The sequence below is a fragment of the Musa acuminata genome, chromosome BXJ3-7 (assembly GCF_036884655.1).
Source record: "Musa acuminata AAA Group cultivar baxijiao chromosome BXJ3-7, Cavendish_Baxijiao_AAA, whole genome shotgun sequence".
NCBI lineage: Eukaryota > Viridiplantae > Streptophyta > Magnoliopsida > Zingiberales > Musaceae > Musa > Musa acuminata.
In genome coordinates this window covers 37,522,077-37,537,304 of record NC_088355.1, presented here as the reverse complement: position 1 = coordinate 37,537,304, position 15,228 = coordinate 37,522,077, and the positions used below count along the sequence as shown (strand labels likewise).

Genomic DNA, 15,228 nt, shown 5'->3' with positions numbered 1-15,228 from the left:
AACGTAGCTGCTACCCGCAAGTGAAATGATGACCACTAAAGGTCATTTCCCATGATAATATTGTTGTCGACAAAGTTAGGTGTTGTGTAGCCATCATAGGGCTATCACACTCGATAGGATTTGCATTGGGAACATAGCTGCTGCTCGCAAGTGAAATGATGACCACAAAAAGTCATTTTCCATAAGAATATTGTTGTCGACAAAGTCACTGCACGAAGTGACGTTGTGTAGCCATCGTAGAGCTATCACACTCCATAATATTTGCATTGGAAATATACCCATTATCATAAAGTGAAATGATGATCAGGTCATTTTTCATAATAATATTATTATCGACAGAAAGCTATCAATGACCAAGCACAGAATCTCGCATCACTCATAAATATATGACAGAAAGCTATCGTTGACCAAGCACGGAATCATGCACCACTCATAATATAGAAAAGTAGATCAATAATACAAACAAATTATTTATACATCATAAATAAAAATTGAACAATATATTTTTATGAGAGAAAAGTGCTAACAAATAGATATAAAGAATTTGATTTCATATTACTCTAATACCAATTATGAACATAAAAATCATCATTATGTGAAACACATTAATATCGAAATCAGAAATCAAATAACAATATGTACTTATCATTTATATGACCACTATTAGTGATGAATTATCTACGTATCTATACATTGTGTCTAGTTCTTGGGAGGTCATATCTATTTATATTATAATATATTATCTAAATCAGAATCCAATCATATATATAATATATCTTACCTAATTAGATAACATCATATAATCTAATAGTTTATACTTGATAGAGGATTTGAAATTGAATATCACTGGCTAACTAACCTATCAACTTCGCTTGATTTAAATTACTGATCAAAATATATATATTTATCATATTCATATAAATCAATTTTAATTTTATTTATCTTGGATATAGGACTCAACGGTAAGAGAGTTAGATAAGTGGATTAGAAAGTTGGAGATGAAGTATACAACTATTTAGTGTTTCACATACTAGTCCCGTATTCGCAATAATGCAAAGTAGTTCTTTTAAAAAAAGGAACTTGCTTTGTGGGATTCGTACGTCGTTTGTGATTGTGATGTATACATGTCCGAATACGATACGCAGTAATTGAGGAATAATTAACTGTTGCACAAAAGCTTAAAGGATTACTAAACCTCAAGTTAATCCACGTGTTGGATATAAATCCTATTAGGATAAGATGTTAAATCATTATTAGTTCTATCTCCAGCGAATAGTGATCCAATTATGATAAAGATTTAATATTTTCAATTCTATCATGGATGATTTGGTGTTGACATTGGCCCACCATTTTATACAAATAAATTTATCTATACATGACCAAAGAATATGAGGAACAGTCAACTAAGACCAAAGAATCTAAGGAACAACTAACTTGCCGACGACCTACTTTTTATGTCATCACCCCAAGATCGGTCGCCATAGTTATCTGTAATGAAGATCTAGATAGGAGACTTTTAGAAGTTGTTCTAAATATCTAGAAGGAATCTTACTTAAATTTAAATATTTTGATAGATTAATATTAGAATTTGGATTAGTGATTCAATTAAGAAATATAGTCATTATGATTTATTTTTATAAATACACTGAGTCTTACGGTTTTTGTGAGAGGTAGAGGTAAGATATTTTGAGTGTTTGTAAGAGTTTCTCTCTGGTAGATCTAAAAATGATTGTGAAAAAAGTTTTTATTTATGTGAAGGGATGTGGAAGAGTTTTTGGCTTAGGTTTGGGTTAACTCAAACTAAAGTGATCACTTGTACTAATTTTTTTCATATAGTGAAGAATTTAATTTTTTTAACTAATGTTGTTGTTGAATAGTGTTGACTTTCTAGTATATATATTTTTAATTAATCTTAAGGGTTTTAATTTTTGGTTTCAAGTTTTTTTCTTTCACCTTAATAAGTGGTATTAAAGCTCAAAAGATTTAATAATCAGATATTCAATAAGTATCCAACAGTGCTTGCTAATCGCTACTTTCAACTGGATAGGCAACCACCAAAGATTATCATCCTTAACAATAGTATTGTCGATGGAAGGTTGTCGATGGTGGTCCATCGATCAAGCATGAGGTATCTCGCATCGCTCGCAAGCAGGTGATAAAACAAACTGAATAGAAAAGCAGATTGATAATATAGATAAATTATTCATGCATCATAAATAAAAACCAAATAATACATTTTCGTGATTGAAAGGTGCTAACAAATAAATATAAAATATTTGATTTTACAAACATAGCTCTGATACCAATTGTGAGTAAAAAAAATCCTTATGTTATGCGAAAAAAATTAATATTAAAATATAAAATCAAATAACAATAGATCAAATTTATGATATATACCTTTCAAAGTCATTCAAAAAGCTTTTATCTGATCTACAAGTGCACCATTATCGGATCTACTAGACTCACCTTCTCCTCTCTTCCTACTTTCATAGGACCGCTATGAGTGATTGATTAAGGACAAAAGGATGATGAGAAAAGATATATAATCTTTCAATGATTGGTTCACATAACTTAGAAGAGAAGAGACAAAATCTATAACCTCTTAATGACTAGTTCACATGACTAAAGGAGATGAGAGAAGATATATAGTCTCTCAATAATATCACGTATCGACGTATTCACTTATCCGCATATCCACACATTATGTGTCTAGTCCATATGAGATCCTATCTATTTATAAATAAGAGTAGAGAGTCTAGGATAAATAATTATGAGAGTTTTTCCGATCAAGATCATCTCCTAAGAAATACTATTATAATTATTATTTTTATTAATTAATAATCATAATTAGAATCTAATCCTATTTAAAATATATTTTATTTAATTAAATATAATAATATAATCTAATAGTCTGTATTTATTAGATAAGGATATGGAAGTGAGAGAATTAGTTAAGTGGATAATCAAGTCTGTACTATAACGGAGGATTAGAAAGTGAGAGATGAGGTGTGCAACTATTTAGTATTTGACATACGATTCACGCATTCACAATAATGCAAAGTGATTCCTCGAAAAAGGAACTTAGCTTTGTGGGCGTCGGTTGTTTGTGGTGCAGACATGTCCGAATATGGAAGGCAATAATTGAAGAGCAATTTAACTATTGCACAAAAGCTTAAAGGATTAATGTCATGATGTGGAGAACTAAGAATCTAAATCCAGACATAGAGGGCAAAATTGATTAACGGCTTCATGGTCCTGTTGTAGCTACTGGTGTACTAAGGGTTTCATGGTCCTGTTGAATGAAAGATTGCATCAAGGGTTGTATCATATGGAAATAAATAGTAAAGACATCAAAGTGCTGAAAATAAGTTAGGGGATGATAAATACATATAACAATAAGTTACATTTGCAATAAATAAATGATCATATTTATGATTTTTAGGATGTAGATAATTATTAGGGAAAAAATCCAGTAATAGAAAGATAGTGAGATGAATGTCTCTTTTCTGAATCAAGTAGTATCATTGACTTTGTTGGAATTTGTTGAAATTTGGTGTTGGATCATGAACCAATTCAATTCATATATATGTGAGTAATTCTTTTAATTCAATGGTTTAGTTTTGTATATAAGGCAAAAAGTAAAAAAATACTCACCAAGGTAGGAATTATTAGGGTTGAAAGTTTTTTAGGAGTTCTAATTAGGTTTTAACTGCTTGGGAGGAGTTTTAATTAAATTCTAACTACTTGGGATGAGTTTTAATTAAATTTGAATTTTTTGATGGATGAGGGTTATAATTTAGATTAGAGACTAGGAATAATCATTAAAGAATTAAAATTTATTCCTATAAATATATATTTAATCTCAAGATTTTGATGCAAGAAAGAGAGACAAAGATACTTCCATGATTATAAGGGTTTTTCTCTAATAAATCTAGAGGATTGAAAAAAAGGTTTAATGGATTTAGGTGAGAGAGTGTGCTAAGTTATTTTAGACTTTGAGTTTGGGTTAACTGAAGAAAAAATAATTTCTTGCATTAATAGAGTTATCGAACCATAGTATTACGTTAATTTTTTATATATTTTTATTCTTATTAATCTTATCATTTTTCTTTTTGGCTAAAGTTTTCTCGACCTCCCTCGAGAAAACTGTACAGAAGGGCAATCTGTACCTTCCATCACAGGTCAAATTAAAGGGGATGCGAAGTAGTGATGAGAGCGTGTTCCCGTTTCTTTCCTAGCTATTAAGATGCCAACGAAGACTGATAACGACGAAGCAGAGCACAGCTGAAACACGAGGAGATGATGTGTTTCTCTGAAGCTGTCTTGGTGGTACCTCCATGCATTCATTTACTATCGTCCAGCCATGCCACCATCTCCTTTAACGTAGTGCGGACAGTGACATACAAACAACCTTCTTGGTGTTATTGCTTTCTATGTATTCTCCGAAGCATGTTACAGTTTCTGCACAACCACAGTGGTCCTTCTTATAGGCTATTTATACTCATGGTGCTCGGAACTTGGTTTTCAAAGGGAGCGAGAGAGAGAGAGAGAGAGAGAGAGAGAGAGAGAGAGAGAGAGAGAGAGATGGGCAAGAGGATAGAAGGAATCCTTCACATGGTCGGAGGAGCTGGGGAAACCAGCTACGCCTCCAATTCTAAGTTTCAGGTAGTGTTGAACACCCCAACTGTTTGCATGAACTTAAACAACTTACACTTGCGTAGGCGTCAGCATATCTGATCACTGGTTTGCTAACTGCGTCCCAGGAGAAGGTACTTCACATGGCGAAGCCAATACTGGAGGAGGCAATTGGAGGGGTTTACATGTCGCTGCTCCCCGAGAGGATGGCCGTGGTCGACTTAGGTTGTTCCTCGGGCCCTAACACTTTGGAGGTGGTCTCCGAGGTGCTCGACGTGATTGGCAAGCTACGTCGGAGCCTGGGACGCCAGGAGATGCCGGAGATCCTGTTCTTCTTGAATGACTTCCCGGGGAATGACTTCAATCACGTCTTCCGGTCTCTGGGAGATTACAAGAGGAAGGTCGAGGAGGAGAAGGGGAAGCTGCTGGTGCCATACTACGTCGTGGGAGTTCCAGGTTCCTTCTACGGCAGGCTTTTCCCTAGTCAAAGTGTCCACTTCTTCAACGCTTCCAGCTGTCTCAACTGGCTCTCTCAGGTTGCCTTCCTCTTAATAATGACAATTGCTACACTATTATTATCTGAATTCAACTTTTTTTTTTTGCTTATTTTCATTCTTTACATTCTTAAAGCGGCTATGATTGCTACGGTTAATTAACTACCGATAACTAAACAAATTCTCTGAAATGCTCAGTCAGTTCATCAGCATGGTTAACCTCATAACGAAAAGGAAGACTGCTTGAAACTTCACACAAAACATATGTTACTTTTTGTTTGCTAAGGCAAACTTACTTTTAATTCTGAAAATATCAGGTTCCTGAAGGTGAACAGGGAGTTCTACTCAACAATAAGAACATCTATGTTGCAGAGACAAGCCCACTGGAAGTTGTGAAAGCATATCAAGACCAACGCCAAAGAGACTTGTCAGAGTTCCTTCGGTGCCGTCATGCAGAACTAACCTACGGAGCAAGAATGGTATTGTCATTTGTAGGAAGGAAAGCGAGTTATCCACCCTGGGGAGACATGGGACACCTTTTCGGCCTGTTAGCCGAAGCCCTGAGTGCTTTGGTGTCACAGGTACCTTTCTCTTCTTTCATACGTAGTTGTTAATATCCTTCCTAGATTCATGTTTATTGCATGGTCTACTCTTCTTTATCTTACAGCAAAGTTGAATATGGTAAAACACAAAAAGGAAAATAAAAGGGTTTCATTTCAGGAGAGATGTTTATGTTGATTTTTTTACAAAACTTTAGAAAGACAAGAATAGTATAAGAAACTAGAAGTATTTTTAATATGTAGTATTTTGGATTGATCTAAGAACATCTATTTATATTGATTAAAAGATATAGTACAAGTTTTTTAGTATAATAAAAAAAAATCTATCATATCTTAATAAATCTTTTCATCCTAATCTATTTAATTAAATCTAATTTTTTATCTTTTATTTTATCTAATTCTAACTATTTGAATTAATCTTAACACACCCCCTTAATTTAAATAGTTGAAACTTGAAGCTGTCTTCGCAATAAAATTTATCTTTCACTAAAGCTTTTGTAAAGATATTGGCAAACTGATCTTCAGTATTGCATCCATTATTTTTGCATCTTTAACATTCTTTAAAGTCTTTAATGATTATTTATCTTTACTTTCAGCTCGTTAGAATCACTATTGTCTTTTGATATTTGAAACTTTTTAGCTTATTGTTCTTTTAATTGTTCATTAGGAAAAACTTTCTTTAAAGCTGTTATCATCATCTTCATCACTGCTAGTGCATTCCTTTTTTTATAGTCTTTGTAATAGGTTTACCATTGGTAAATGACACAGAATTTGAAACTTTTTGCTTCTTGAATTGTGACTCATCATCGCTCTCATTAAAACTTTCATCAACTTTAGTCTAGTTCTTACGTATCTTCTTATCAGTTTGAATCATACAAGATTTGTCATATCAAAATGTCGATTCATCAGTATGTAAGGAAAAATCCAAAAATAATAATGGAAACACTTTATCTTTTATCATCCTCATAGTTGCTATCAATTTTTTAATTTTTTTTATCATAAATTAAGTATTTTTCATCATAAAAAAAACACAATATTCTAGTTGCCCTATACTAATGTGATTTTGTTTTAAACCAAGAATAAACATTACATCATTAATAATTTTTTTATCAAATTTGGTGTTTATAATAATTGCTCCTTTTCCTTCCACTTGAACCTTACTGTCATTTCTCATCTGCACTATAGATTTAATTGAATCATCAAATCTTTAAAACAAACTTTTGTCCCCTATCATATGATTACTGCATCCATCATCCAAAAACCAAACAAATCTAGAATATTTTTTGTAAGATGTTATAAAGAAAATATTTTCTTAATCTCTTTTTTTGTCATTATTTTTTTATAATAATTTATTTATTTTTTGTTCTAACAACCTTTTTCAAGATGGCCATATTTTTACATTAAGAGTAGAGAGGAACATTTAAATTTTTATTTTTGTACCAATAATTTTTTCAATATGTCTAATTTTTTTACAACAAAAACATCTATGGGTTTCTTTGTTACCTTTGTTCAAGTTCCTCCGACCCTCATTTAATTGATCATGACCTCTATTATTTTGATCTCTCCCTTGAGATGTGACTTTTGAATTTTTCTTTTAATCATTCTTCTGATCCATCTTTATTTGAAGAGAATGTTCTAAAGTTTCATCTAAAGCTCTATTCATATTTTGTTCATGAATTAAAGAAGAGCCCATTAATTCATCAATAGATAATGTACTTTCATCTTTATCTTCTTAGAAATCATATCAAATTTTGGAGATAAGCTTCATATAACTTTTTTTACTACAATTTGATCTTTTAGATTTTTATCATAATATCTCATTTGATTTACAATAGAAGATATTTCATCGTAAGAGTTTCGAATTTATGTCAAAGAATTTAAAGTTTTAAAATTTTTACCTTGTCCGTGCCTCGAAATATACTTTTTAATATTTTTTAGGCTTCTAATGATTGATGCCATCATGATTAAGGGAAATAAGAAATTATCTATTATTTATTACAGTATGTAGAGGGCTATAATAGCCCAATTCCAAATTCCACCGATCCTTATGAGATAAATAATGTTTTCATCTTAATAGCCCAAAATTGATAAATATCATATTTGAATATAGAGAGAAGTTGATTAGGAACACTTACTCCGATGCTTGTCATCTTTTTTTTTTTTTTCTAGATCTACTAGCTTTTCCTTCTTTTTTAATCGATATACTTCTATTGATTTTTTCTATAGGACTTCAATGAGAAAGGAAAAAGAATAGTAGAAGGAACTATGAGTAATTTCAATATGCAGTACTTTGGATTGATCCAAGAGCACATATTTATATTAACTAAAAGATAAAATACAAGTTCAAAAAAAAAAAAAAAAAAAATATATATATATATATATATATATATATATATATATATATCATACCTCAATAAATCTTTTTATCCTAATCTATATATTTAAATCTAATTTTTCATTTATTTTATCTAATTCTAACTATTTAAATTAATCTTAACAGTTTAAATCCATCATCCTCCAATATTACCTGTTAATTAGAGATGATAGGATGTGGGGGAGGCGGAGAATCAAATATTTATATCATCACAAGTAGTAGTAGAACGGGGAAGAAAGAGGAAAATAAACAACATTGCACCCTTTGTTGCTCATAAAAATTTAGGGACTTAGATCGAAATGGTCAGAAGCATGGCCATGTCATGCTCTAACAGAAACAAGAAAGAGAAGATAGTTGAAGTGTAAAGAAATAAATAGTGAGCAAACACAATCTCAAAGAAATAAATTGGAGGAAATGCACTTTAACCTTTCATACCCTCTTGATGGTTTGGCGACATTATTGTCCAGGGTATCATAGAGGAGGACAAACTGGTGACCTTCAATTTGCCGTATTATGCACCTTCCATGGAAGAAGTAAAGGCAGTGATCCATAGGGAAGACAGTATAGTAAGCGGAAAGAACGTCGTAGGATATATGAGAGCATCGTTTCAACCCTTGATTGCAGAGCATTTCGGGGATGCCATACTGGATGAGTTATTCTCTATATATGCAGCCAATATCTCCAGGCATCTCCTTCAACAGAAAAGTAAGCACTACCAATTTGTCATTTCATTGAAGAAGAAGGAGAAGAAGAAGGAGGAGGAGGAGGCTGACGGCGATGCTGCTGCTGCTGCTGCTGCTTGGTGAATCTGCAATGCCATGGGAGCAACAGTTGTGACTCAATTACTTTTTATCAGCATGTGTTCAACTCTTTCCAATAGACGTTATAATTGAGCTTATGTAAATCCATAATATTCTTCGTGAGATAGACTGCATTATTATTTTATGAAAATAAAATCAAATCGTGTGACTATCTTTAACAGTTCATTGGGTACCGATATTTCAGTTATTAAGAAACACATATCTATCTCTTTCTTTTCTATCACAATTTAGTTTGTTATATCCTCTTGTGTATATGATCACATTAAATGATATACAAATATGATCTAAGCTTTAAGCTGGGAGGTGCTACCTTCATGGAAGGACTGGGATCACTGAAATGTACATCTACTGTCTTGTTGCTAGCTGTAGTACACGATGAACACCAAAAAGTGCACAAGTCCGCTCATCTTCGACTTGGCATCCCATTAGGGTTTCCTGTAACCTGTGCTGACGACACGACAGCGGAGCCTCGATTGAATTTTAGCGCGTCACTGACAAGGATGGCCGGCTATGGATCATAAACGTCTCGAAAGCAAACTTAAAGAGGTGGTTGACCGCCACAATACGATCATAAACGTCTTGTTTTGCTGATCGTAGGCTCCGTTGCAACAATGCTACCGATCAGTGGAGGATGTTGCTCCACCGCAGGATTCTTAAAAGTCCAGGGTTGGAATCGGTGTGTGATTCTGACCTATTAAGCAAGGTCTTCAGAGACGGGTTAACCACGGTATTCGTGCAATAATGCTACCGATCGGTGGAGGATGTTGCTCCACTGCAGCATTCTAAAAGTCTAGGGTTGAAATTGGTATGTGTTTCTGACCTCTGACCTACCAAGCAAGCTCTTCAGATACGGGCTAACCACGGTACTCCTCGTCTCTAATGTCCTTTTATTCTTTATCTACATTGGCGATGCTGCTGTGGTTATATTTCCCTCGAAGAATATCTGCACAACCACATCATCAGTGACATATGTCTTTGACTACGTGATGGATGATGAACAGAAAAGTCCTATAAAAGAATCAGGAATAATCAAATTACAAGTAATAAGAACTAATTGTGGTTCTGATTATGGGATAATGAGCCAGTTAAATGCCTTCTTGTAGACCATATATAGTCGTCCTGGCGTGCAAAAAGCTCTGCGTTTCATGCACCATCGTGTTCTTAGGAAAGGCATGAGCATGAGGGTGGAAGAAGTCCTTCACATGGTTGGAGGGGCTGGGGAAACCAGCTATGCCTCCAATTCTAAGTTTCAGGTGGTTCCTCTTGAACTGTTTGCATGAACTTAAAAGCTTACACTTACGTAGCATTCACCATATCCGATCATGGTTTGCTAACTGCGTCACAGGAGAAGGCACTTCTCATGACGAAGCCAGTGCTGGACGATGCAATAGGAGGGGTTTACAAGTCGCTACACCCTGCGAAGATGGTGGTCGCCGACTTAGGTTGCTCCTCGGGCTCCAACACTTTCGTGGTGATGTCCGAGGTGCTCGACGTCGTCGGCGACCTACGACGAAGTCTACAGGAACGTCAGGAGCCACCGGAGATCCAGTTCTTCTTAAATGACCTTCCGGGGAACGACTTCAATCACGTTTTCCGGTGTCTGAGCGAGTACAAGAGGAAGGTCGAGCAAGAGAAGGGGAATCTGCTGGTGCCCTACTACGTGGTGGGAGTGCCGGGCTCCTTCTACGGCAGGCTTTTCCCACGTCGGAGCGTCCACTTCTTCCACTGTTCTGGATCTCTCAACTGGCTCTCTCAGGTTGACCTCCTCTTAAACGGTAGTATTCAAAGCAGTCGATACTGCTGTCTGATAGCTCATTCTAGCTATCCTGAAACGTCAGGTTCCTCAAGGACTCGACACCGAACGGAGTGCCTCACTCAACAACAAGAACATCTACATTACAGAGACAAGCCCACCGGAGGTTGTGACAGCATATCAACAACAATTCCGACGAGACCTTTCAGAATTTCTCAGGTGTCGGTATGCAGAACTCAGCTACGAAGGCAGACTGGTGATTTCATTTGGAGGCAGGAAAAGTAATTGCCCGACCTACGGACAGATGAGACACCTCTGGGGACTCTTAGCTGAGGCCCTGAATGCCTTGGTGTTAGAGGTAAGAAGTAACATCGATTGATGACATCGTGACAACTGATTCATCGAGTTATTCACGTATCAAATCCAGGGAATGATAGAGGAGGACAAACTGGTAACCTTCAATCTGCCACGTTATGCGCCTTCCATGGAAGAAGTGAAGGCAGTGATCCATGGTGATGGTCTGCTCGATGTAGAAGAAGCACAAGTTTTCGAGGCTAATTGGGACGCGTTCGACGACTCAGACGATGATTCTGCTGCATTCGACAGTGATCTAAGCGGCAAAAACGTGGCAAAATACGTAAGAGCAGCGGTGCAACCATTGATTTCGGAGCAATTCGGCGACGCCATTCTCGATGAGCTGTTCTCTAGATATGCAGCAAATGTTTCGAGGCACCTCCTTCAGCAGAAAACTAAGCATAGCGTGTTTGTCATTTCCTTGAAGAAAAAGAATGAAAGCCATCTCGCTGCTGGTTGATGGACGGACTTGCAATGTGCGTTCGACTCCATACTATTTTGTTGCACTGTATACATCGAAACCTAAGTCTTGTAACTCGTAATATGCCATGTGAACAGCATGCCTTTAGCATCGAATTCTATTAAGGAAGTTGCTTCAGTTGGTGTGCGAGTCTCCTTGCAATCCCAGCAGGAATTCTATTAAGGAGGGCTACATCCTTAGGATGATTGACTCAATCCGGGTGTTGGATTGTTGAGCTAGCTGCATCTGGACTTCGGGCTTGAGATTGAGCTCAATTTAAGTTTATCAATATTGAGATTGCATTGAAGTTCAAGTCGAAGTCAAGTTAAGTTGACTTGGACTTCCATTAGAATTTGGTTTGAGTTAAACTTGAGTAAGAATCTGATCCTTGGGTTCGAAGTCTAGCTTGATCCTGGTTTAGTTGGATCAAGATCGAATTTGAGTTTCACTTAAACTCCAATTGAATCGTACTAACATCCGATTGAAACTCAGTTCAGTCATACTAATATCTGATTGATATGAAATGTCACTCTCTAGGATTGGTGAGAGAAAATATATAAATTTTTTAGAGTCTATATTGTTGGTATATAAAAGAATTTGTGCTTGAGTGAAAACAAAGATTTTGTAATTAATCTCATATGATAATAACTTAATTTTTCTTTTGTGAATATAAAAAGGGAGCATTGAACCACAGTATTCTTATTTTGACTTTTCAGTATATCTTTTGGTAAATGATCTCTTTATTTATATATATTTTGGTTTTCGAAGTCCTTATTCATAGTGGGTGACATGGTTGAATGTTAAAGTTTTGCTCCTTGGTTAAATGGAGCGAAATATGTATATTATTGCAAGTGAAGCTGATTAATTGAAGTGGTATGAACATGTTTTGCACCTGGTGAGATATCATAATTTCTCTGTCTTGAAATAAGACGCCACTAAATAAAGATGTATATATATCAATATCAAGCTTCACTTTCTATTGACTTCTTCTTTTCCTCCTTGATATTTAGAATGATTTCTATAGGTCTCCTATCTAGAGCTTTGTTACAAATGACTATGATGGTCGATTTTGGAGTGATGATACAAGAAGTAGATCACCACAAGTTGGATGATTTACCTGGATTCTTTGGTCATGAATGGATAGGATGAAATTGAAAATATTAAATTTTTATCATAATTGGAACACTATGTGCTGGTCAACAAACAGATGTGGTTAAGCGAGGTGCTTTAACTCCTGACAGTAATGCTCTAAAGCAAGAGAACATAACTAGCCCATCTGAGAAACCAAAATCAGGCCGTGATCACTTCAGAATTCGACAGGATTCCTTGTCTCATAAACGTAATGCTCTCAAGTTGCGTAGAGAAGGAAAGATAGATGAATCAGAGGCTGAACTTGAATTAGCAAAGGCTTTAGAAAAACAATTGGAGTCTGAATACACACCACCAAGCTTACCGGTGGGTGTTTAACTGTATTTAGATGACCAATATATTGGATAAGTAGTAGAAATATTGAATTGTATGAAGTTTTATATCAGGACATGTTGGATCACTGCCGCGACAGACCGAATTGTTCTTCAAAGAATTTGTTGAAGTTTCAGAGAAAGGTGGTGACTCTTTGTTAAGCTGTTCAATTACTACACTCTATTTTTTGTCTCTTTTAAGTAGAAACAATCAGTTGTGTTGTAATCATTAACAATTTGATCGAGTTGCTTAAGCTGAATACTGAGACTGCAGTTTGCTTACTAAGAACTGAACCTTCCTGTATCAGTTTGTCGATGATGATGGCAAGTGCTTCTTGGAGATCAATTACAGCTTTGACATACGTAGGGAATGGCCATCAACTGGATGAGAATGCTACTTCAGCAGCTTTGAACAAAAATCTGAGAAAATTACAGAAAGAAAAGGCTAAATAACTCACGAGGGAGAATTATCCATCAGTGTGCTTAGTGTACTCTTCTTTATCCTTGTCTTCTGTGATCTCTTGTTTCATTTCCAATGCCAATGTGCAATTCCATTGCATCTGAAGGAACCCATTCCATTGTTTCAACATCATTTCCTTTTTGTGAGATTCAATCATCTGTATATTATTATCAGTTAATTGGTTTCTTCAGTGTGTTGATACATGCATGCTGCCAGTTTTCTGTAGTGTTAGCCATCTTGGTTGGTTCTCATTAATTATGTGCCTCTCTTTCATTTATTTTATGATGATGATGACATTGTGGTTATATATCATCAGGAGGGATCACTTATTTCATAATGAAGATTTTGATATCTAAAGACTCAGAATTCATTCACCTCTCTTTTTCCTAATTAAGCTGCAATTTATTGCACCTCTTGTTGGAGGTTGTCATCTTATATCTACCGTTGAAGGATTTTACTTGCAGGTCATTTCAAGCTTAGTTTGAAATAATGTTTTACAAGTGAGAAAGAAAAAGAAGAAATATCCAAAGTACCTTACTCATCTGTAGTAGGTAGTTTGATGTATGCTGTAGTTTGTACTAGGCCAGATATAGCTTATGCAGTTGGAGTTGTCAATCGATTTCTCTCTAATCCTAGAAAGGAACATTGGGCAGTAGTGAAATGAATATTAAGATATCTAAGAGGTACTTCCAGGTTGTGTTTATATTTTGACAGTGATGAACCTGTGTTAGAAGGGTACACAGATGTAGATATGACAGGTGATACTGATTCTAGGAAGTCCACTTCAGGGTTCTTGATGACATTTGCAGGGGGAGCAATCTCTTGGCAATCAAAGTTACAGAATTGTATTGCTCTATCAACCATAGAAGCATAATATATAGTAATTACTGAAGCTTGCAAGGAAGCTTTATGGATGAAAACGTTTCTACAGGAATTGAGCTTGAAACAGGAAGGATGTACTATTTACTATGATAGTCAGAGCACTATTCACCTCTCTAAGAATTCAACATGCCATTCTAGATCCAAACATATTGATATGAGATATTACTGGATTCGTGATGTGCTTGAGATGAAAGAATTACAGTTGGAAAAAGTGTATACCAATGAGAATGATTCAGATATGTTGACAAAGTCTTTGCCTAAGGAGAAGCTTGAAGCATGTAGGGCGAAGAGCGGGCTTAGTACAACCCACCATATGAGTTGGAAAGATAGAATTATTGGGTTCAGCCCATATGTGGGCTTGGATAATTAGGCTTTTTGAGCCAAAAGGTGAGAGAGAGAGAGAGCAGCAAGCTTGTGCAGTGAACGCATGCGGTAGTGGTGACGCGCAGAGAGAGAGAGAGAAAAACTAGAGAGAAAGATTAGGATATTAAGTTTTCTACTTGATTTTTGACGATCAGTGGCTAAACGTTGTCAGTTTTAACCCAAATTTTATACGGAGATTTCTTGCAATAAGCTTTACAATTCTAACAGTGTTGATCCATGGTTTACCCTCTCTGAGGCACTTTCCTGCTATACCCATTTTTATGAGATCTAGAATTTTCTTTTGATGAGATTCATCTATATGATGAAGATATGCTATTCTTGAGCCAATATCTATATTCTTGATTTTATTATGATCCTCTGGTTATTCTAGAGAAAATTTACTATAAACCTATTATCATTACTATTGATAGTGGAAGTTTGAGGTGGACTACGATCTCATGGTTTTTCTTACATTTGATTTTCTATGTTAAAAATTTGATCTCACTGTTGATATTTACATTTTGATATCAAATTGATATTTTGACGAGGAACTCATTTTTTGATAAAAAAAGAGAAAAGAATTATTCTACATGTTTTTTCCAACACAGCCAA

The 15,228-nt window shown here is 35.3% G+C and overlaps 2 protein-coding genes across 2 annotated transcripts; both read left to right on the top strand.

Moving 5' to 3' along the window:
• The first annotated feature begins 4,538 nt into the window (after window positions 1–4,538).
• On the top strand, window positions 4,539–8,869 carry LOC135642942 (anthranilate O-methyltransferase 2-like). The gene is made up of 4 exons (XM_065159423.1): window positions 4,539–4,665; window positions 4,764–5,171; window positions 5,447–5,710; window positions 8,531–8,869. The coding sequence occupies exons 1-4, from the start codon at window positions 4,585–4,587 to the stop codon at window positions 8,867–8,869; spliced, it is 1,092 nt and encodes a 363-aa protein (XP_065015495.1). The 5' UTR covers window positions 4,539–4,584.
• A 1,186-nt stretch (window positions 8,870–10,055) lies between these two features.
• On the top strand, window positions 10,056–11,561 carry LOC103974658 (anthranilate O-methyltransferase 3-like). Its single transcript, XM_065159071.1, has 4 exons — window positions 10,056–10,137; window positions 10,230–10,640; window positions 10,723–10,995; window positions 11,065–11,561. Exons 1-4 carry the CDS (start codon window positions 10,057–10,059, stop codon window positions 11,449–11,451), a joined length of 1,152 nt encoding a protein of 383 aa, XP_065015143.1. The 5' UTR covers window position 10,056; the 3' UTR covers window positions 11,452–11,561.
• The last annotated feature ends 3,667 nt before the right edge of the window (window positions 11,562–15,228 follow it).